The sequence below is a fragment of the Portunus trituberculatus genome, chromosome 23 (genome assembly GCF_017591435.1).
Source record: "Portunus trituberculatus isolate SZX2019 chromosome 23, ASM1759143v1, whole genome shotgun sequence".
Taxonomy (NCBI): domain Eukaryota; kingdom Metazoa; phylum Arthropoda; class Malacostraca; order Decapoda; family Portunidae; genus Portunus; species Portunus trituberculatus.
Genome location: NC_059277.1, coordinates 3,790,001 through 3,812,499, shown reverse-complemented (window position 1 = coordinate 3,812,499; position 22,499 = coordinate 3,790,001). Strand labels below are relative to the sequence as shown.

General features: G+C 39.9%; 1 protein-coding gene across 1 annotated transcript in view; it reads left to right on the top strand.

The window, feature by feature from the left end:
• Nucleotides 1–15,356: 15,356 nt before the first annotated feature.
• The window catches only part of LOC123507703 (T-cell activation inhibitor, mitochondrial-like), an 11,533-nt gene continuing 4,390 nt past the window's right edge, over nucleotides 15,357–22,499 (top strand). The window contains exons 1-9 of the mRNA XM_045260844.1: nucleotides 15,357–15,522; nucleotides 17,401–17,666; nucleotides 18,153–18,378; nucleotides 18,782–19,002; nucleotides 19,397–19,488; nucleotides 20,056–20,156; nucleotides 20,597–20,740; nucleotides 20,846–20,977; nucleotides 21,813–22,499. The exon at nucleotides 21,813–22,499 is cut by the window's right edge and continues 938 nt beyond it. Of these exons, the coding sequence (XP_045116779.1) occupies nucleotides 15,488–15,522; nucleotides 17,401–17,666; nucleotides 18,153–18,378; nucleotides 18,782–19,002; nucleotides 19,397–19,488; nucleotides 20,056–20,156; nucleotides 20,597–20,740; nucleotides 20,846–20,977; nucleotides 21,813–22,050 (1,455 nt within the window). The 5' untranslated portion in view covers nucleotides 15,357–15,487 and the 3' untranslated portion in view covers nucleotides 22,051–22,499. The remainder of the gene's footprint in view (nucleotides 15,523–17,400; nucleotides 17,667–18,152; nucleotides 18,379–18,781; nucleotides 19,003–19,396; nucleotides 19,489–20,055; nucleotides 20,157–20,596; nucleotides 20,741–20,845; nucleotides 20,978–21,812) is intronic.

The following is a 22,499-nucleotide window of genomic DNA, read 5'->3' as shown; positions in this document are numbered from 1 at the left end:
CAAGTTGTCTATTCAGTGTGTAACACATAGAAGGAGGCTTACCATATAGACCAATGAGACAAAAAAAATCTATACAATAGCTAAATGTTGATACAAGAAATCTCCTCTAAATGGTATAAATAAGAATAAAAAAAAAAAAGTTGGTCGTCCGAGAGATGCAGGAAATCGCAGTGCTAATAACAGAGCTAAGAATCCGCAATAACGCGAGATGAGCGTGTGCCTGCAATGACCGGACAGTGGTTGGAAGCGACAGGAATGTAATAAACTGTCGACGGAACACTCAAGGATATTACAGCTCGCTAAGCGCTTCGCGTCCACCGTAATGTGACAGCTGCGAGGCTTAAAATGAAGGGGTGGAGGCTTGCTGTCCTTTCAGACGGTCTCCAGGAAATTACCTCAATCTGTTGCTCTCCAAAAACGCTCGGCCACCACTTATCAGTCAGTCAGTGGAAAATCTGGTCAGTGGAAATTTTGCGCGTGTCGGCTTTTGCCTTCTGTGGTGGAACGTAGACGAACCAGTTAGGCCGCCCGACCACCAAGAATCACATGGCGACACTCACCAGCTAGGGAGGACAAGCATCTGACAGGTCACTTTGAACCTTAGAATCTCAAATAACAGAAACTAGAAGACGCTCAAAGAACACAAGCCTCTCTCAGTGCCATAATAATATAATGATATAACGTATGTGGTGAACTTTTGCATAGTCTTAGAGAAACGCAGCAACCTTTTTCTTTAGCGGCAAACCTCTTCCGTACACTTGTCAGTACTGATTGAAAGTAACTTGCCTTTTTTTTCTTTTCTTATTTTTTTTCCTCTTTGAAATGTTAGAAATCACATGAAAAGTTTCGAAGAAGAAAAATAAACAGTGAGTGTAATATGCTTCACAATTATGACAATATCAATATTTCATTTATTTATTTACTTTTTTTCTCATCGAAAGCCTTGAACGAACACACAAGGCCGAGGACAAAAGGAAGTCTGTGCCGCCCACAAGAAAAACAAGACCGTGTTGTTTCCCAGAGACTTGTTGCCTTTGTCATTATGAAATTTAGATGTGGGCCACTTGTGCACTGTGTTGGGATGACCGCTCGCTGGGGAACATGACTAGAAACATTGCGCTATGATGAGTAATTGAGGGAGGGACAATGAGGCAGGGACGATGACCAGGGGCATTTATTCTATCATGCAAACAAAAGAAGACTAGGGGACGAAAGATCTCTGAATGGGAAAATGGAAAAAATAAGTATAAATTTAATCGCTTTTTATAGATTCCGACGAGGAAGAGTTTTCAACTGGGAGGTGGTGTGTTCAAGGTTTTGTCCTGTCACCCACTCTCTTCATTAAACATCTTTTAAACGAAGCTTCTTTTCCTATTCACTCCCAAGCTTATGATACCACACCAGACTTGTCCATGTCTTTTCATAGACAATCAAACCTTCAGGAAGTAAACAGATCACGCAGGGACGCCACAAAACGCCCAACTTCTGATCTCTATAAAATTTCTGATTGGAGCAGAGCAAACTTAGTAGTGTTCAATGCCTCAGGACTCATTTCCTCCATCTATTAACTCGACAAATCTTCCAGACAACTAATAAATCTTCTTCAATGACACTCAACTGTCTCGCTTTTCTACACAGTACATCCTCGTTCCACCCTTTATAATCTAAACTGGAAGCTTCACATCTCATCTCTAGCTAAAACAGTTTCTATGAAGTTAGGCGTTAGGAGTCTTTTTTCATCCTTTTCCATACTGCTAATTCTGTACCAGGGCCTTATCCGTCCACGTATGTTGTATGCTTTTCATGTATATGCGGGGGAGGAGGGGCGGTTCCACTCATAACTCATAAAACTTTTTTTAGACAGACAGGGTGGAATCAAAAGCTTTTCGTCGTATCAGTTCCTTTCCTCTAACAGTCTTCAACGTCTTTCTCATAGCCGCAATGTTCCACATCATGCTTTCTTCTACCGTTATTTTCATACCAACTGTTCCTCTGATCTTGCTTACTGTATGCCTCCCCTCCTCCAGTGGCCTCGCAGTACATGACTTTCTTCTTTCTCTCACAGCGATTTTGTTCACCTCTCTAATGAACGAGTTAACTAGTATTCCCAATCATTCATCCTTTCCTCTAGTAAACTCTGGAACTCCTTGCCTGCTTCTGTATTTTCAGCTTCCTGTGACTTGAACTTTTTCAAGAGAGGTTTCAAGATATTCTCTGGTTTTGGTTAATGTTTTTGTCTTTGTACAGGCGTGGCACCTCAGTGGGCATTTTTTTATTGCAATTTATCTTGCCCTTGCCGGTGCCATAAGAATAAAAAAACGATAGCGTGACACAAAGCTAGTTGTAATTATGGGATGATGCCTGACAGAATATTTATATTTATTGGGTGCATGTTGCGACAAATCGTGAAGCATTCTTGGTACAGTCGTAGTCAGAAGTCGAGCAGTTCTCTGCATTAACTTCCACCCTGTTTGCCTTTTCCCACAATCTAATGTCCCCTGGTCAGCTGGTAATTTGTACCTAAGCAGATTTAGTAAGGAAACTCTCAGAGGATTTAAGACTAAGGAAATTCTCCAAACACAGTGTGAGTAAATTCAGCAGGTTAACAGATTTCTGGCTCTGACAATACACATGAGTAAGTGGTCATGTTACACCAAGGAATAACACTGATCACGTCAACATGCATGATGGTGTGGGTCAGCGCTGCCATCTGAACATTCCTGTATATGACGGGATGACGATTAACCGGTCAAACTGTCTGCCGGCCTCCCAGTCATTGCCCTTTCTCTGCTGGCCAAGCCCACACTCCAGAGAATGTTCGTGCTCAAACCGAGTTGCTGAAATAAAAAGAAAAGAAAAAAAGTGAACTACAAGGGAAGAGTCACGCCATCCTGTATTGCATCAGGAAACGTGACACTTTCATGGTAGGTCAAATATGAGAGAGAGAGAGAGAGAGAGAGAGAGAGAGAGAGAGAGAGAGAGAGAGAGAGAGAGAGAGAGAGAGAGAGAGAGAGAGAGAGAGAGAGAGAGAGAGATTTTCTCGGTCATAAAACAATGTTTTCAAAGTGTTCCAGATAAAAGGTAATAACAGTTGTAAAACTCCACCCCCCCTGCCTCCCCTCCCTGCTCCAATCGAGGCTGACACGCTGACATAATTTCGCACGATGTAAAGAGAGAGAGAGAGAGAGAGAGAGAGAGAGAGAGAGAGTGTGTGTGTGTGTGTGTGTGTGTGTGTGTGTGTGTGTGTGTGTGTGTGCCCCATTTTCTGTCCTTGAAAATTTGCCATCTGTTTACATATACCTAACTGAGTCATCATCATCCACGACACACACACACACACACACACACACACACACACACACACACACACACACACACACACACACACACACAGAGAGAGAGAGAGAGAGAGAGAGAGAGAGAGAGAGAGAGAGAGAGAGAGAGAGAGAGAGAGAGAGAGAGAGAGAGAGAGAGAGAGTCCTCGTGCAGCAACACCTGAGGGAGGAAGGGGAGTCGCGCTGCCTAGTTGAAGGAGATCACGTTATGGATGTGTCTCTCTTCACCTTTGGACTCATCAAATAGTGTGACTCTTATCTCTGAACCATTTCCAGGGGAGAATTTATTGCTGCAATTAGATATTGGATGCTTTTTATTCTTTGTTATGGCCTCTTCACTCTTTATCTCCCACTTCTCTCCTCCTCATCCTCCTCCTCCTCCTACTCCTCCTCCTTCTCCTCTCCATCTTCTTCTTCTTCCTTCTCCTCCTCCTCCTCCTCCTCCTCCTCCTCCTCCTCCTCCTCCTCTTCTTCCCTCCTCCTCCTCCTCCTCTTCCTCTTCCTCCTTCTTCTCCTCTTTTATTGAGTTTTACTTGGATTGAAGCTTTACGCTTTCCTTTAGCAATATTTATTTTTTCTCTCTCTACTCTTTCATCCGGAGTGTTTGTTGCTGCTCGTAAGAGAGAGAGAGAGAGAGAGAGAGAGAGAGAGAGAGAGAATGTTATAAATGAAGTGCGATCTGCACGTCCAGTAGTGTATGCTCTCTCTCTCTCTCTCTCTCTCTCTCTCTCTCTCTCTCTCTCTCTCTCTCTCTCATGATATGAATCACTTCACGTTTTCAAAGGCGAATCATTTTCATGACATGAAAGAACTTGGTACAGAGAAGGAAAAATGTTATGCTTTATCTTTAGTAGTAGTACTAGTAGTAGTAATAGTAGTAGTAGTAGTAGTAGTAGTAGTAGTAGTAGTAGTAGTAGTAGTTTAGGGAGGCGGTGGCGTAGTGGATCAAGTGGTGGGCATTGGGTCGGGCAGACGTCCACGCGTAGTTTCGAATCACACCTAGCTCATACCGCCTTGAAACTATACCATTTGTCGAGTGGTTTAAAGTTACCTACATGTCACCATGATACCCAGGTTCTAGGTGGTTACAGCAAAGATGCGCTTGGGTGGTGATATGGGCCCTAATATGGGTACCACTATAAATAGAATTGCCTGCGCCACTAATGGGTGGAAGCTGAACAGCGCTTCCTATGCATATTTAAGTATACGTATACTTATAGTAGTAGTAGTAGTAGCAGTAGCAGTAGTGTCTTATTGCAGTTCCTATTTTTGTTCTTTTGTTATTTTCATTATCATCTTTATCATTGTTATCATTATTATTATTATTATTATTATTATTATTATTATTATTATTATTATTATTATTATTATTATTATTATTATCTTATTATTATCGTCATTATTATCATTATTATTATTGTTATCAATATAATTGATATCACTATTGTTGTTATCATTCGTAACGACTACAAAATTCATTACCATGACTCGCAATTCTATTCGTAGATATCTTCTATTCACACACACACACACACACACACACACACACACACACACACATTTCATAGAGAGAAGATACACACACGAACTTGATGTGTGTTTGTTTGTGGTGTGTGTGTGTGTGTGTGTGTGTGTGTGTGTGTGTGTGTGTGTGTGTGTGTGTAGGTCAAACAGGGAAAGTTTGCAACATGAAAGATGACTGGTAAAGAGGAAGATGGGAAAGAGAGAGAGAGAGAGAGAGAGAGAGAGAGAGAGAGAGAGAGAGAGAGAGAGAGAGAGAGAGAGAGAGAGAGAGAGAGAGAGAGAGAGAGAGAGAGAGAGAGAGAGAGAGAGAGAGAGAGAGAGAGAGAGAGAGAGAGAGAGAGAGAGAGAGAGAGAGAGAGAGAGAGAGAGAGAGAGAGAGAGATGTAACAGTCTCCAAAGTTAATTCACAATCCTCAAGTCCTCGTAACTAGAGAGAGAGAGAGAGAGAGAGAGAGAGAGAGAGAGAGAGAGAGAGAATGTATATATCAAAAGAGAATGTGTGAGTTTGGAACAGGAGATGGAAAGGCGGGAATTGCGTGAGGGAGAGAAAGAGTGATGAACAAAAGGGATCTAACGGATGGGAATAGAGTTCGCTTGTGCATATGACGAGGCTGACTGATCAGTGAGCGATGGGCAGGAAAGAGAGAGAGAGAGAGAGAGAGAGAGAGAGAGAGAGATGGTGAGAAAAAAGTTGATTTAAGACATATTTTTCTTCTATCCCTAGCCTCTTCTCATCATTTACTACCCAATCTCTCTCACTCTTGATCAGTTAGTACAGTTTGTCACAGTCTCCCTTAGTAATAACCAGTAGGTCTAGTGATGCTTCTTCTCTCTTTGTGTTCCTCCTCTTCTTCCTGCTTGGTGATCTTGAAGTATCGTCAATGATGAACCTCTGCCTTATTTAGAGATAGAATTAAAGTTTTTGCTCCGGGAATATAGTTTTTTTATGGTTATTTTTATCTATTCTTTGTATTAATAAAGTGTTGTTGTATGAGTCCATGAGTTTCTGGGAGTAAAAGGAGCCACGAAGCCAACCACTGGAAAATATTGAATGAAAACTTGATATGCGTGTTTAAAAGGTCGAGAAAAACTAATTCAGGCGGAGACCAGTCGTGTAGCGTTGCCAGGACGAGAGAACTGACAACAGGACAGTCCCAGCTTCTCTTCTGGCCTCATTAGTACCAGGAAGCCTCTCTTGAAACCACTGCAAAACTTCGAGAGTGGGAAACCTTTTTTGAAAACCACCACGCTTAGAACTCAACTTTGCTGGTTTGTGACGAAACTTTAGGGAGAAGGAAGCAATGACCAACTTGACCTTGTGATCTTGTGACCTCGGGATTTTATGACTACTTATATCAAATTTATTGACCTTCTTTTGACCTTATGTATGTATGATCTTGGTGACAGTGACATCGTGAGTTGGTGACCTAATGGCACTGTGAATCTGATGACCACGTGACCTTTTGACCCAGTGGACTTAGAGAAATATGAAGTGTGTGTGTGTGTGTGTGTGTGTGTGTGTGTGTGTGTGTGTGTGTGTGTGTGTGTGTGTGTGTGTGTGTGTGTGTGTGTGTGTGTGTTTTCGTTTTTATATGTTCCTGTGAGCTGGAAAAGATCAAATGAAACGTTCTCTCCCCGTAGTTTTACATTTACACATTACTCTTTTATCTTAACATCTTTTTATCATATATATATATATATATATATATATATATATATATATATATATATATATATATATATATATATATATATATATATATATATATATATCGTCATCACTATGCCGCGATATTCTCAGATTAAAACAAAATGGAAAAATGAAAAGAGAAATAAAAGATAAAAAATCCACACACGGTATTTTACTTTACGTTTCTATGTATTTTCTTTTCTTTGCGCAAGATGAATGTTGTGCTTATCAAGGAATTGCATTGTTGTTTTGGCAGACTACACGGACACAAAACAATCACTCCATCACCAGTCTTGTGTTTGTTTTGTAAAGACACGCAGATTTTCCTTTCTGAAAAAATGGAAACATGTATTATCCTTGCCCTCTCTCACCTCTCTCTCTCTCTCTCTCTCTCTCTCTCTCTCTCTCTCTCTCTCTCTCTCTCTCTCTCTCTCCGTTACTCCACACACCTCTCAAGCCATAATACCGCGGGGCTGCGTGGAAGACTGCCTCGCCGTGCGTCAAACAAGGCTAAAATATTTTCACCACCATTTCATTTCCCTGCTAAACGTCCCCGCTATGACGATTCCCAGAAGCCTTAGTTCCGAACTCATGCCTCCCTAAGGATTTTTTTTTCTTTCGTTTTTTTTTTTTTTCGTTTTCCTTCCTTTTTTTCATTCGTATGTAGATTAACATGTCTCTAGCTTGCACCTCCTCCTCATTCTTTTTTTTTTTTAGAACGACGGTTGGCTGCGTCTCATTTTTAGGAGTGATATCTCTCTCTCTCTCTCTCTCTCTCTCTCTCTCTCTCTCTCTCTCTCTCTCTCTCTCTCTCTCTCTCTCTCTTATTTAACCGTCTGTCTTTTCATTATTGATCTATTTATTGCTTAGTTGGGCTGATATTATTCCTCCTGTCGGATGATGTGTCTGAATTGTTTTAAGGTACACTGAAAACTTGTATTTGATTTAGAAATGCTTGTGAGTCTTGTTTTAGGACTAGGGAAACTTTCTTTGTTCTGTCCCTTCGTTTCATTATACGTATACTTCGATCACTATTCTCTCACTTCTATGTAGAATGGTGTGTTTCAATTATTTTACAGGCTCTGAGAAACTTTTATTTGATATAGAAAGGGTGTTCGAGGTATTGTTCTTTGACGTGCAGCCGCTTCTGTTCAGCCCATTCGTTTCCTTCTGTTTCTGATTGCAAGTTGAGGCCTGAAGCGTTATTACATTACATTTATTCTATTGGAATTGTTCTTCACGCCACTAACCTCCTCTTGCAAACATCTCTTTCACCTTACCTCTTTTTTCTTCCACTCTGTTGTTTCCTTCCTCCATCTGCCTATCAAGAAATCGAGTCTCCTGGCTATACATCTGTCTGGAGCAGGGTGTCTCGGCCTAGGGAGCGGTAATAAAGTTTAGGAAGTGCTGGGAAATGCTGCATGTCAGTATTATCTGGAGAGGATGCAAAACTACAGCCGAACAATTTTTCTAAAGATAGTGTACTTTTTACTGGATAAACTTTAGTGTCTTTTTAACTGTCAAACGCACTAAATTTGTACGAAAGCACACACACACACACACACACACACACACACACACACAGAGAGAGAGAGAGAGAGAGAGAGAGAGAGAGAGAGAGAGAGAGAGAGATAAAAGACCCAAGCATACAGAGTAACAAAGAAACAGCCAGGCAGATAGACAAACAGAAAGAAGCAAAGACATAGCCAGCCTGCCACACAGTCAGACAGCCAGACAAACAGATAGACAGACAGAGAGAACGACAGAAATTATAATGATGACACGTCCCGCTAATTCTCCTTGGGTTCCCCCTTGAGAAATTTACTTAATGGACGGTAGGACAACTGCTGGTGTTCCTCAAACGCAAAGGATCAACAACCTCCGTTTTCTTTCATCCGCTGCTCGTGTGTGCTGTTTCCCATTCCGCTTTTTATTTTCTATCTGCTATTTGCGTTTGTGTTTTATCTCCATGCATGTTTGTTTGCTCTTTTTTTACTACCAAAATTTCTTCTAAAATAAAAATATAATAAATAAATGCTTTTTTTGAATCACGTGAACGGATGAGAGAGAGAGAGAGAGAGAGAGAGAGAGAGAGAGAGAGAGAGAGAGATTATTGTACCTTTATTCATGACATAGTTAAGATGATCGAATCTTTAATATTTAATTGTCCATTTTATGCTTCGTGATATTGTATTGAATTTCTCAAATGGAATAATAAAACGTTTTGGCGTCTCATCTCGACTTACTTTGTTGGGTTATGCTGAATATTATTGGAGATTTGAAGGGTGACTATTTTTTTCCGTAATAGTTTATTCCTTTGTTATGTTTTTATCTCTCTCTCTCTCTCTCTCTCTCTCTCTCTCTCTCTCTCTCTCTCTCTCTCTCTCTCTCATCTTCAGAAATCGATCTTGTGTACATTTAGATTAACATTTTGGAAGATATTATTCACATCAGGATATGGGATTGAATATTTAGTGAAGCTTTTTGATGCATTTAATTTAGGATTTGCTTCAAGAAACTGCTTCATTTGGTTTGTCGAATAAGGTAAGGTGTCATGAGCAATTGAACATCATTTACTGAGAACCGAGACAATTGCTGTGAAAATTTGAGTATGACCCTTTCAAGAACATTCCTTATTAGAGCACAGCTAGAGTGTTTCGTAAATGTGAGCCACGATGATGCGCTACACGTATAGGTAAAGCATAGTAGAAGAAATAGACACACTAACTAAAGGGATAAAGTAGCCGGCAGAACATGAAATAAACTAAATCTTGAACACCGTACGCTAAAAAAAAAAATAATAATAAACAAAATTTGAACACCGTATGCTAAAAAAAAAAATCTTGAACACCGTACGCTAAAAATTAAACAAAATCTTGAACACCGTATGCTAAAAAAAAAAAAAAAACCTGAACACCGTATTCGAAATAAAACAAACTTAGATGACTGAAAGAACACAGATAAACAAAGCCATTAAATAATCCCCCTACTGCTGTACACTAAATAAACAAGCAGGAGGGATAGGGCTAAGATAACCGAGAGAACATAAATAAACAAAACCTTTAACACCCTAATATTCTACACGCCCGTACGCTGGGGTGAGACTAGACCCCAAAGGAAGCCCATAACAAGGTTTACGCGCTCGGTACAATCTTCCTCCACGTACGTAAACGAGTTAGCTTCGGGATAGAAATGGGGAGGAAGAGAAGAATGGCCAATAGCGTTCCGTTTACTCGTATATTGCGATTTTAGCTCCAGGAAAACTATTGCCTTTTGCTTCCACGTAGGATTCATGAAAAGATGCCCGGTTTTGTGTATCATTTTACTGGATGGGTTGTTCAGAGAGAGAGAGAGAGAGAGAGAGAGAGAGAGAGATTTTTTACTCTCTTATTTACTATAGATAACTTTTTTTATTACATTTTTATGAGTGCAATCTTGTGATCAATTAACCAATCTGTCAATTACTGCTATCATTATTCTCTCTCTCTCTCTCTCTCTCTCTCTCTCTCTCTCTCTCTCTCTCTCTCTCTCTCTCTCTCTAACAGTCCTATTAACCATTCCAACACCACGTTATCACCTTCATATCCTTCCTTTCTCCCTCCCTCGCTCACTCTGCACAATAAAAATGATATTACAGTTTTTAGTGCCTTGTAAAATTGTCCAGTGTCTTTATTTCTCCCTTAATCCACCACTAAATTCCGTCTTTTTCTCTCTTTTCTTTTTAAACATTTGTAAGTAATTTTAGCTTACTGGCAGGGAAAAAATGGAACACACTAATTCGCCAATAATCTCAATGTCACCAGGCATTATTGTCGGTTGTTGTTTATATTGAAAGACAGAAAGGAGTCCAGCTTCCACTAGTATTGTGGGCTGGATACACACCTCAATGCCTATTGGGTAAGTACTTCCTCTGTGTGTGTGTGTGTGTGTGTGTGTGTGTGTGTGTGTGTGTGTGTGTGTGTGTGTGTGTGTGTTTCTATCTGTCTGTCTGTCTGTCTGCTTGTCTGTTTGTTTGTGTTTAGCTTCGTTTTGATCTACCTTCTTTTATCTTGTTTATTTATTCATCTATTTCATTTATTTTTTATTTGTTTATTTACTATAATTTTTACGTTTTTGTATCTTCACAGGAATGAGTTACACTTGTAATGTCTCATCTGTTTATACCAAACTAGCATATTCTTGTGTGTGTGTGTGTGTGTGTGTGTGTGTGTGTGTGTGTGTGTGTGTGTGTGTGTGTGTGTGTGTGGACAGTATATACATTGAACAGTGAAGTATAAGTTAGGGCGAGAAGTAATTACAGGGTAGATATAGAAGAGCCTTGGGAAGACGTAGAGGTTGATAAAACAGGGAATGATGAGAAATGAGTGGGGGAGGACAGGTAGCAGAGAGAGAGAGAGAGAGAGAGAGAGAGAGAGAGAGAGAGAGAGAGAGAGAGAGAGAGAGAGAGAGAGAGAGAGAGAGAGAGAGAGAGAGAGGAAGAAGAGAGTGTGTGGGGAGACGTATATATGCATGAATAAGAGGGACTGGAGAGAGACAGAGAAGAAGGAGGAGGAAGAGGAGGAGGAGGAGAGATGAAAGATGTGAATAGTAGAAGCAGGAGGAGGAGGAGAATGTAAGTGCTGTTTTATTGTGCTGCAGTGCTTGTTAACTTTGTATTGTGCTGGAATGGTTCGTAGAAGACAACGTAGAAGACGACACAAATTACCTTCAGTATATTGCACTGAGTAAATACTTCATAAAAAATAAAAATAAAGAAAGAAAGAAGTAAACAGAGGCGTACTTTTTGCGACTGTCCTTTTTAGTTGTAGAGATTATTTGTTACACTTCTCTTTGGAATTAGTGAATTAGTAATGGCAAAGTGAAAAATAAAGTCAGGCAGGGAGTTCCAAAGTTTATGTTCTTATATTCCTGTGGTTCTCTTGCTTTATTTTTCTTGGAATCAGTTCAAGTCACAGGAAAGCGGATAATATGAAATAGATAGAGTGTTCCAACGTTTTAAATTTTTCTGTCGTGTTTTTCTTGTCTGCTTGTTTTTTTCTTTTCTTTTCTTTTATGGTCTTAAACTTGATTCAGTACAGTGGAAAGTTTTAGATAGGAAGAGCTCCATGGTTTTATAATTTCAGTGTCTGTGGTTCTGTTTTCTTTGTTTTTTTTTTCATCTTGAACTTATTTAGTGCTCGTGTTCCCATCAAGGTCAATAAGGTCACGTTCGTGCATCACCTGACCTTCGCCTCAGCTTAAACTGAAGAAGAAACAAATTAAGTTCAATATCCGGCAGCTGGCATAGTTTTCAAACCTATTTAGGACACCTGCTTCCGTTCCCGTGGCTAATTGGTCCAATTATTACGCTCAGACTAATGCTGGGTTAGGAGAGAGAGAGAGAGAGAGAGAGAGAGAGAGAGAGTGTGTGTGTGTGTGTGTGTGTGTGTGTGTGTGTGTGTGTGTGTGTGTGTGTGTGTGTGTAATTCACCACGGTCGTCTGCTGGTCATCCAGCCAGCCTTTTCCCATTACGGAGCGAGCTCAAAGCTCATAGACCAATCTTCGGGTAGGACTGAGACCACAACACACACTCCACACCGGGAAAGCGAGGCCACAACCTCTCGAGTTACATCCCGTATCTATTTACTGCTAAGTGAACATAGGCCCACACATTAAGAGGCTTGCCCATTTGCCTCGTCGCATTGAAAAGCCTCCAGATAAAGGTACTCGGATTTATAAGGACTTTTTTTTTCCTTTTTTACGGTTCCGGTGAAAGATTAACAAGATATCTACCATATAAACAGAAGAAACGTTCTTTCAGTGGCCTTTGAGAACAGTCGTGGTGGAAGAGCTAAGTGTTTCAGAATTCGAGCATGTCGTGAATGTTTTTGATCCAGAGTATTTCACAAACTCTTGCTAAGATCATAAAAACTTCCTTCACCTTGAAAACCATAATAACTTCCACTAGAGCCTGTTAAAAATACAGCCTTGATAATACTGCGAAACCCTTGAGAATGTGGCCTTTGATGTCGTAATGGATTCTGTGAGCAAAACATTCTCCAGTATCCAGTAGAAAAGGATAAACAGACCCTCGACCCTTAAGAGTGACCCTTGTGGCAATCTGCGGCAGTAACAACGCTGAAGATTCTTTGATTGCCAGTACCTTAGAGGACGGAGAGAAAATGGATTACTTCTCCTTGGCGCCGATTGGAAACAAAGCGAGAGCAGGATCGCTGTGTTTGTGTAAGTTTGTTATGCTTGGGTTTTTGCTTCACTTCACCCCTGTATCCCCCTTGGCTTATATACTTATTTTTTATTTTTCTGTTGGATTGGATAAACGTCAAAATTATCTGTATTTCATTTACTCCGCCATCTTATTCCGCTTTGTTTATTTACTTCCATACTTTTATCAGATTGAGTATAATTCTTAATGTCTTGCGTTTCATTTCATATTATTTCGTGGAATTTATCTTTTTTTTTTTTTTGTTCTGCGTTCCTCTGATATGCTGCCCCATTCTGCATATTTCAAGCCTTTGTGCGTGGGTTTGGATTCTCACCACAACTATTTTCAAAGACCACCGAGATGATTAGCCAGTTTCTCAAGAGTGTTCCTCCTGTTGATAATGAAAAAACATTGTTAATTTGCCAGTAAAATCATGAAAGCATTCTTAAATATCCGTGTGACTTCAAACAGTAGTGCCTTTTTTTTTTCATGTAGTGAAGATGCAGAGCGGAAACGTCTCAGAATAATCTCCTAACAACTACCAGGAAGCAAGAACACCAAGAACACGAACCCTCTTTACCTGCAGGGATCGCTGATGGCACTCGTAAGAAACCTTCCCATTTCGGCGTCAAGGGCACCAAACTGAACGCCGCTTAAATAGGGGCCCGCATTCGGATTCCTATCTTGACTATTTTAAATAAGCTCGATTTTTCACTTACGAGTATCTTTTAATGAATCCGGTGATCGCATAGCAAGTATTCTGCACTCATGAGAATCCGAATGTTAATCTTTTGGGGATTGGAAAATGGTGTTTCAAAGCGTTTCAAAATACGAGCCCGGCAGGAGTCGTTCATAACCAGATGCCGAGACGCGTCCCTTACTTCTCTTAGGACAGCGGCAGCAAGTTCCACCAACTACGTCTTTTCAAGGTGTGGAGTCCCTTCTCCTCACTGCTTTCACCCTCCACTGCTCTTTAAAGGGGGCGGAGAGGCCGGATTAATTGCAGGAGTCTCCACAATGGCCTTAAATCCCGTTAAATGGCCCGAGCGGTAGGAAGGGAGGGGAAATTCTTGCTCACTACAGATACACAGATATACAGGCCCTCCATGCCGCTACACTGTCATCATGACCACTGTGTATTTAGTCTGCCAGGTGTTGATTGTGTGTTCTACTTTATCTCCAAACCTGAGCGAAGCTGTTTCTTTTCTTATCTACAATTATCTTCCTCATCCTCTTCTTTACTGACCGTAGAGAACGTATAGTAGTAGTAGTAGTAGTAGTAGTAGTGTAGTAGTAGTAGTAGTAGTAGCAGTAGCAGTAGTAGTAGTAGCAGTAGCAGTAGTTGTAGTAGTAGTAGTAGTAGTAGTAGTTGCAGCAGCAGCAGCAGCAGCAGCAGCAGCAGCAACAGCAACAGCAACAGCACCACCACCACCACCACCACCACCACCAGCAGTAGTAGTAGTAGTAGTAGTAGTAGTAGTAGTAGTAGCAGTAGCAGTAGTAGTAGTTGTAATAGTAGAATTAGTAGTAGTAGCAGTGGCAGTGGTAGTGGTGGTGGTGGTGGCAGTGGTGGTGGCTGTAATGGTAGTAATGGATGTGGCAGCAGCAGCAGCAGCAGCAGCAGCAGTGAAATGGTGGCAGTGGTGGTGGCTGTAATGGTGGTGGTGGATGTGGTGGCAGCAGCAGCAGCAGCAGCAGCAGCAGCAGCAGTAGTAGTGGTGGTGGTGGTAGTGGTAGTGGTAGTAGTAGTAGTAGTGGTAGCAGCAGCAGCAGCAGCAGCAGCAGCAGCAGTAGTAGTAGTAGTAGTAGTAGTAGTAGTAGTAGTAGTAGTAGCAGTAGTAGTAGAAGACAATATGGGAATCTTTCTAGAAGCTAATGTGTTATTGACTGTAGCCTATATGGTGATGAAAACAACACACACACACACACACACACACACACATATTTGGGTGTGTCTCCTTTCACGTGTAGCCCCTGTTCACCTAGCAGTGAGTAGGTACGGGATGTAAATCGAGGAATCGTGACCTTGTTGTCCCGGTGTGTGGTGTGTGCCTGGTCTCAGGCCTTTCCGAAGATCGGAAATAATGAGCTCTGAGCTCGTTCCGTAGGGTAACGTCTGGCTGTCTCGTCAGGGACTGCAGCAGATCAAACAGTGAATTACACACACACACACACACACACACAAAAAAAAAAAAAAAAAAAAAAAAAGACGCGCGCGCCCGCGCTCGCGTTTCTTCTCTTATTTCTTCCAGTTGTCTCTCTCCCTCTTCTCATCCACAAGCTTAATAACCAACAGTTAAACAGCCCAAATGTTTACAATTTGTTTTATTTCACTCAACCCAAAATTTACTGGAGGACATTCTCTCCAAATATCTTTTTTTTCACGATTATGTAAATAAGTGGTATATTTGTATATAGATAATATACAAATAAGTAGTATATAGATAAGTAATATTTTCTTGCAGATTATTTGAATATATGAATAAATAGTATATAAATATATAAATAAGTAGTATTTTCTTTCATTGATTGATTGATTGATACATTTATTATTGAATTGATAATGAAATAATTTGCTGTAGCCAAGTCGGGTGGTACTCGGTAACAGGACGAGGGAGGCTAGACTTGTTTACATGGTCGAATCAGCTGATCCATGCCACGTAGTGTTGTGATTGAAGTTATTTCACGCGTCTCTTCTATGAAATATCGAGGAACAGAGCACAGGACTGTCATAGATGATTAACCTGCACCTGCGGCAAGCGCGATGGAGGTGAGGGTAGAGGAGGCAGTGAAAATTAGCGTATTTTTATGCATATTTTTTACCTTTATCTGGACTCGCCTGTAGCGGTGACCCTGTATTGGCCTGTTATCAGTGTCACCTTGAACTACCTGGTGTATGTGCATGAGGATGACTTGACATTGTGATGCCACTGCTTCACGCTTATTTGGACACCTTGACAAACTGTATTTTCACTCTTCCTCCAGATATCCATCATGAATGTGAATCTTGTCTGTAGATAACGTTATGATTTGGATAATTCCACATTAATACTGACACACATAAACATTCATGTTTTCCTACAGATTTCAACTTATTTTAGACAGTGGCTCTATTGTGACTTGTTTACTAAATGACTAAACACATTTATCACAACAACACTTCACTGAAAACAGGCACACTAGATTCACTTTACCGCATTGCACTCTGGCTCCCTCATGCGTACCACCAGTTTCCTCAAGAATGAGTGTCATGCATCAACTTTGGTACCCTGCTCATCATATATTCAGATTCAGTTTCAGATAGCCAAGCGGTGCCTGGTTGTAGTGAAATGTGTTGTGCAATCTTCGTATTTCATGTATCATATTAGCTAGGTTTGCCATATGTACAGATTTTCCCTGATATGTTTGGAAATCATGTGTCAAAATCTGTGTCCAGGAGAATTTTTTTAATTCCTCAAATGTCTGGAATATCAGCTTCCATCAGTAACTTTGAAAAAAAATTATATTTCTGTAGGTTGAAATAGTGAGAGAGGAAGGGGAAGGGTTTACCAATTAGTAGCTGCTTTAGTAGTTTGACTCAAGACTAGTTTGTTTGTTTGTTTTTATGTAAGAGGGAAAAACTGGCCAAGGGCAACAAAAATTCTGATAAAAAAAAAAAAAAAAAGCCGACGAGATGCTGCTCCCCAAACAAGTTTTATTGAAATATAGCTGGAAAGGGACTCCAAGAATAGTAGAGGCATCATCTCTTTTTTTTTTTTTTTTTGTCAATTTTAAATTTTGCATGAAGAATGTATGTGTAGATAGATGCATGTAGTTTTGTGTGAAAGAAGAGAGTTGTCTTTAGAGGGCATGCTGTGACTTCCCTTTTGTGTTGTGAGACACAAAGGGAAACATTCAGTGAGGTCACAGTTATATACAGGTAGCTCTTGATTTACGTGTTTAATTTACGCAAAAAATATTATAATTAATCAAATTTGTGCGATCGGTTTGCTTATACATGATTTGGACCACATCCCACATCCCCCTATTTATTATCAATTGTTTCTTATGAGAATTACAAGTTTGTTTTACACTAATTTTGAAATACGCAATGCCTCTTGGAACGCATCAATCGTGTAAATCAAGAGTTACCTGTATATCTTGTATGGAGCCGACGAAGGGAAGGAAGGCTAGGAAGCCTTCCTTCGTCGCATGACTCACCTCACGTTGTGCACCAGCCCTTTCTCTTTAACCTGTGTTGATATATTTGTATTATTGTTTGCTTGTTTGTGGCCTTGTGATCTTGTTACTGCAGCAAAGGTAAATAAATTGAGTTTTCTTATTGATTTATATGTTTTCCAATGTTATATCAGGTGTTAATGAAGATGTCTGGAATTTTGATGATTAATATATGGCAACCCTAATATCAGCTTTCATGTTGTTTCCATTCATTTTATATGTTACACGTGTTTTTTTTCCTCATTCTTTCAATAAAAAAAAAAAAAACTATGCTATCTGGAAAAGTTTCAATAAAAAAAAACTATGCTATCTGGAAAAATAAATTTTCTTTATATGTTATTCAAGAATCACTGTATGACTCATTGCCTTTGTTCAGAACATTGGTATATTATTATGTGAAAGTTATTTCTGGACAAATATTCTATTTCAGATTTGTTGTATTATTGAAGAAAGCGCCAATACTTCCTGACACAGTGTGGCTGCAGGTCCGTGGTTTGTCCTCAGCAGAAGTTGCCACTGCCCTGCGACCTTTCTACTTTCTTGTCCATCCAGATCTGTTTTGCCAGCACCCACGAGCCCAGCACATCAATGATTCTTCCCTCAAACTCCTTAACAATCACCTTGACCTGCTCATCCAGGACCAGAAGCCAAGTCCTGTTAGCCTGCAGTTCTATGTCAGAAACAAGAACTTGGAAGGTGTGTCATTCACTTAACACCAAGAGAAATGCACAAAGTTGGTTTGGCGACATTTGGTGCAACCTTCTCTCACACAATGTATAGCATCATGAATGTAAACCCATGTACTACATAAACCATTTTAAAATTTTCATGTATCCTAGTATAGCATAGTTGTAGTAACAGAATTACTTATTGGAAATTCTCTTATGAAGGCCACTGATAAAACATCAGTAATAATCATGAACACTCACAGATAATCTCACAGAAGAGACAGTTTTTTAACTCCAGTTCTGCATTAGTATAAAAAATGGATGACTCAAAATATATGTAGCAAAGGTAGTTTTTTATACAAAACTTAAATAGCTACTGGCAAAGCTTTTCTTTTTGCCTCAGATAATTTTACTAGTATCTTATATTTTTGACATTGAGGCAAAGTAATGGTGCACTATAGGGTGACTGTAATTTTCATGTTATCTCCAATGTCATCTTGTCTGCGTTATACAGGCAACCTCCACACAGTTGACCTTTGTCTCAACAAGCCGTCACTGAGAGACACCGTCCATGGGATTCTCAGCGTCTTCCATCTCCCCACCAAGTATGTGGACAGCCTCCCAGAGCAATCCCGCAAGCCAGACAGGAAGATTAAGTGGTCTCGCTCCTTCTATGATGCTACTGGTGTCTTCAATCCAGAGGAGGAGTTTTCCACTGCTCGGAAAAAGGAGGATCTATAGTAAGAATGCTGCTTTCAGTATCACTGATGTTTGACTCTTTATAGATGATGTTTTATTTTGTATAGATGATCTCAAATTATTTTGAAAGTGCTTTTCTAAATCTGAATTCTGTTTTGTCCTTAAATTTCTTGGTGTTTACACACATGAATTACAACATGTGGATTTTGCTTTGTTCCAAAGCTACTTTGCATACATATATTACAAAAGATATGTATAGACCTTGCTTATTAATTAATTTGAACACAAGATGTCCTCAGTTCTTTCTTAATTCCTAAACAATAGAAAGGCACATATGGGAAATTCCCATCCAGCAAGTTGTTACAAGCACAGACTTTGAAGAAACTACCACCACCATATTTGTCCAATCTTGTCATTGTAAATTCATTTTTTACATCATTATAGTTCATGGCTCATCAAGAACATGGGAGAAGCTGAGAAGCGACTGGCAGTGAGTGAGCCCATTCGGCAAGATATTGTGAATCTTCAGGCAGGGCTGATACATGAGCTTGGGCTAACAAAACTCACCTGGCAGAGAGGTCTGGGCACCACACACCTGCGAGGGTGTCTGCAGGGACTTCGTTCCTTGATGATGCACCATCAGGAAGTGAAAGACATCCTGAAAGGTGAGGACACTGGTATAGATAGTTGTGAAAAGTACTGAAGTATTTAAGGGAAAGGTATAGAAAAGTTGTATAAAGGAAATATGATTATGAAAACTGCAGGAAACAAAAAAGTGAATGAAAAGGTATAGCCAGACTCTCTTATTGTTACTGTCATCACTTATTTCCATGATTGGTAATAGATAGACGCTACACTTACATTGTGTCTTCCTTTTATCTTAAGTGTTCTGATTCATTAACAATATCCTTACAAAATTGGATGGCCAACAGATGTTAAACAAATTGAAGGAAAACACCAAGCACAGAGGACTTGATTGGAGCTGATCCAGTCATTGATGGTGACTGTGGCTGTATAACCAAGAGTACATGCTTGGTAACAAATGTCTGGCTTTCACAGGCAGAGCGATTCACTTCGGCAATGAGACAGGTGTGAGCTTTGAAGGCGGTGTTGTCCTCAGCACATCAGAAGTTCGGAATCAGTGGCTGAAGGTGAGTCAGAGGAAAGAAAATATGTACTATGATATTAATTTTTCAAGACAGACATCTTTTGTGTGATATCTTGTATAATAGGTTTCATTTAGCATTTAATGCAAGAGATTGTTTAACTATGATATAGATGCCTGCTTGTAATAGTAATGGCAATGTTAGAGTAATGGTTTGGTAATAGCTTTTAGATTATCATTACAATCACCATTCATTGAGGGACGGGTACAATATGCTTGACACCATCCTGTTGTCTTCTCACGTTCCTTCTTGTGCAGAATACAGTTGGCCTTCATTAATATATTTATGATGAGAACGAAAATTCACTTTGCCATTCATGAGCACTTATTACCAGAAAAGACCCAGTGACAACTCTCACATAGGGTTGATAGTTACATAATTTGAGATCATATCTGTAGGTTGCAACAGTGTGATAGCCTTGTGATAGTAACCTTCAGCTTCAATAGTGCTATTTTACTTCTTTTTTTTTTTCAATAGGTCTGCATTTGTTTATACAGAATTTCCTTAGGGAATTTGTAAAGTTGTTAACGATGAGATTTTCTGTACCATCAGCTGATTGTCAGACTTCCTGAGCAAGATGCCGTCCTCCAACGCATACCAGGCATGCAGAAGGCTGTTTCAAATGCTTTGAGGGATATCAAAATTACACACAGGTAAACATCTTTAGTATCTCCTTTATTACTTTGTATTTTCACATTTTAATAAAGTTTTTTTACTTGCTTGGTGAAATATAATCATATTATAATGTTTCATTGTACTATATTCAATGTAGTCTTAGTGACCCAGGTTACAGTTTACATGGTCATGTTACAAAGTAGTGAGTACAGTAACTTATGCTACATTTTTTGCTGATGTACTACAAGAACAAATAATATTCTTTGATCTATGAGTAATGAAGTTCCATTTGGCATTAATGTTGCCTATATTTGAGAATAAGTAGGGCTGAAGCATAGATACATACATGAGTAGGTAGAGTTTTCTACTTTGAAAGAATGTCAAGGAACAGGCATTAGATCCAAGAGAAGAGGTAGTTATTAGTAACTTTATAGCTACTGTTATCAGAGATAATTGTTGTAGATCCTCTGTCTTGCAGAAAGTACCAGTCATATGTCCTTTTAGAAAACTACATCCAGCACCTGCGTCGTTTAGTCACAGCACTGGGAGACTACAGGGGCCGTGATGCCTTCCCTAAGACCTGGCCAGAGTCTCTATCCTCCTTGGAGCTTGTAGTGGAGTCGTGAGTCATCCATACTGCCATTAGCTCGGAGACAATGGAAATGAAAAGTATATCATAATGCTGACATAACAGTGTGCTGCAGTTACAGAGACTTCTTTGTTACAGAGCTGCAGGACCACTGATGTTGTCTCCTACGGGTCAGATTTTGGCACCTTCATCCTGTCCTCCTTGGTTGTTGGTTAATTTCATCACAGAGAATATGGAGCAGGCTGAGAAAACAATCAATGACTACCACAGGTTAGTTTCATTATGAGAATCGGTAAGATGTTGGATTAATACTGAGGTGAGATTGGCAATTATTTTGACAAGCAAATCACTCCATCTATGGTGATACCTTTTGACAGCCACTCTTCATTTGGGATAAAAATGCTCGACTGAAAAAGACGTGCTCCTTTAAAACATTCTGAATAAAAAAGGACATACTAGTTATAATGAGACAGACTGGTTGCATTAAGTACTCTGCTGTTTGGACTGGAAGAACCAAAACTTCCCTTCATATGGTTGATGGGAGACAGTAACATAGAGAGTAAGAATGACCACTTTTGATGACATACCATGGTAGCCTTAGGGAAATAGTTATTCATATTGATGTTGATTGAACAATGTAAATGATTAAAGAGTTAAATGTGTTCATGTAAGTACTGTAATATGCAGGACAAAGAAATTTCAAGAATAAAGTGCAAAATTTAATAATGAACATTTTAGTAATATTGATTATATTAATTTTATCTTAGTTGAGGAGTGACGGTGGTAGACAAATCTCAGGTAGATTTTGAGGTTACCATTACCAAGAGAGACACACACACACACACACACACACACACACACACACACACACACACACACACACACACACACACACACACACACACACACACACACACACACACACTCTCTCTCTCTCTCTCTCTCTCTCTCTCTCTCTCTCTCTCTCTCTCTCTCTCTCTCTCTCTCTCTCTCTCTCTCTCTCTCTCTCTCTCTCTCTCTCTCTCTCTCTCTCTCTCTCTCTCTCTCTGTAAAATTCTGTCAGTGTTTGAATCCATGTACATCTGAGCCTCATTTACTCCTACAGCATCAGAGACCAGGAGAAGCAGCTATATGAACAGTGTAAGAAGGAGCTTGGCCTGGAGTTTCTGGAGAAGGATGACTCAGTGATGCCCGCTATGATGATACAATGCCTCGAGCGTCTCCTGAAGGACACCTACCGCCTTTCCCCACTGCTGACTGGTGCAAGACTCTGGGTGACACATTACTATGCTGTTATGTTGGATGGAGAAGTGTGTATACCATGGGAGTGGAGCTATGGGTAAGAGACTGAGAGGTGGACAAGCTCACTACCAGGGTAATCATTAATTTAGATTTGCTGTTACTTGCTGGTGTCATACAAATTGAAGTAAAAATCAAGATAATTCCTGAAGCAAAGCTATAAACAGAGGGTGTGCTTGTGTTGTTTTGATTACATCGTTGCTTCTGAGTCTTCACTGGTTATTTTATTGGTAAGGATTATTTTTCTATTTGCATTCCACTATCTCTGATAATCGATTCTCTCAGGGAAACCACCTCTATGGTATGGCTCCAGCATTAGTAACAGCATAAAATTTTTCCTTTCTTTTAATGAAAAAGGGCTGTAGCCAAGTACACTAAAAGGGCTAAAAGAAAAAAGGACCACTGCTTCTGTTATGAAGTTATGATATCTTCAACTTACAAAACATGAAATTTACACTACACAAAAGTGTATCTCAGTTTAATTTCTGAGTCT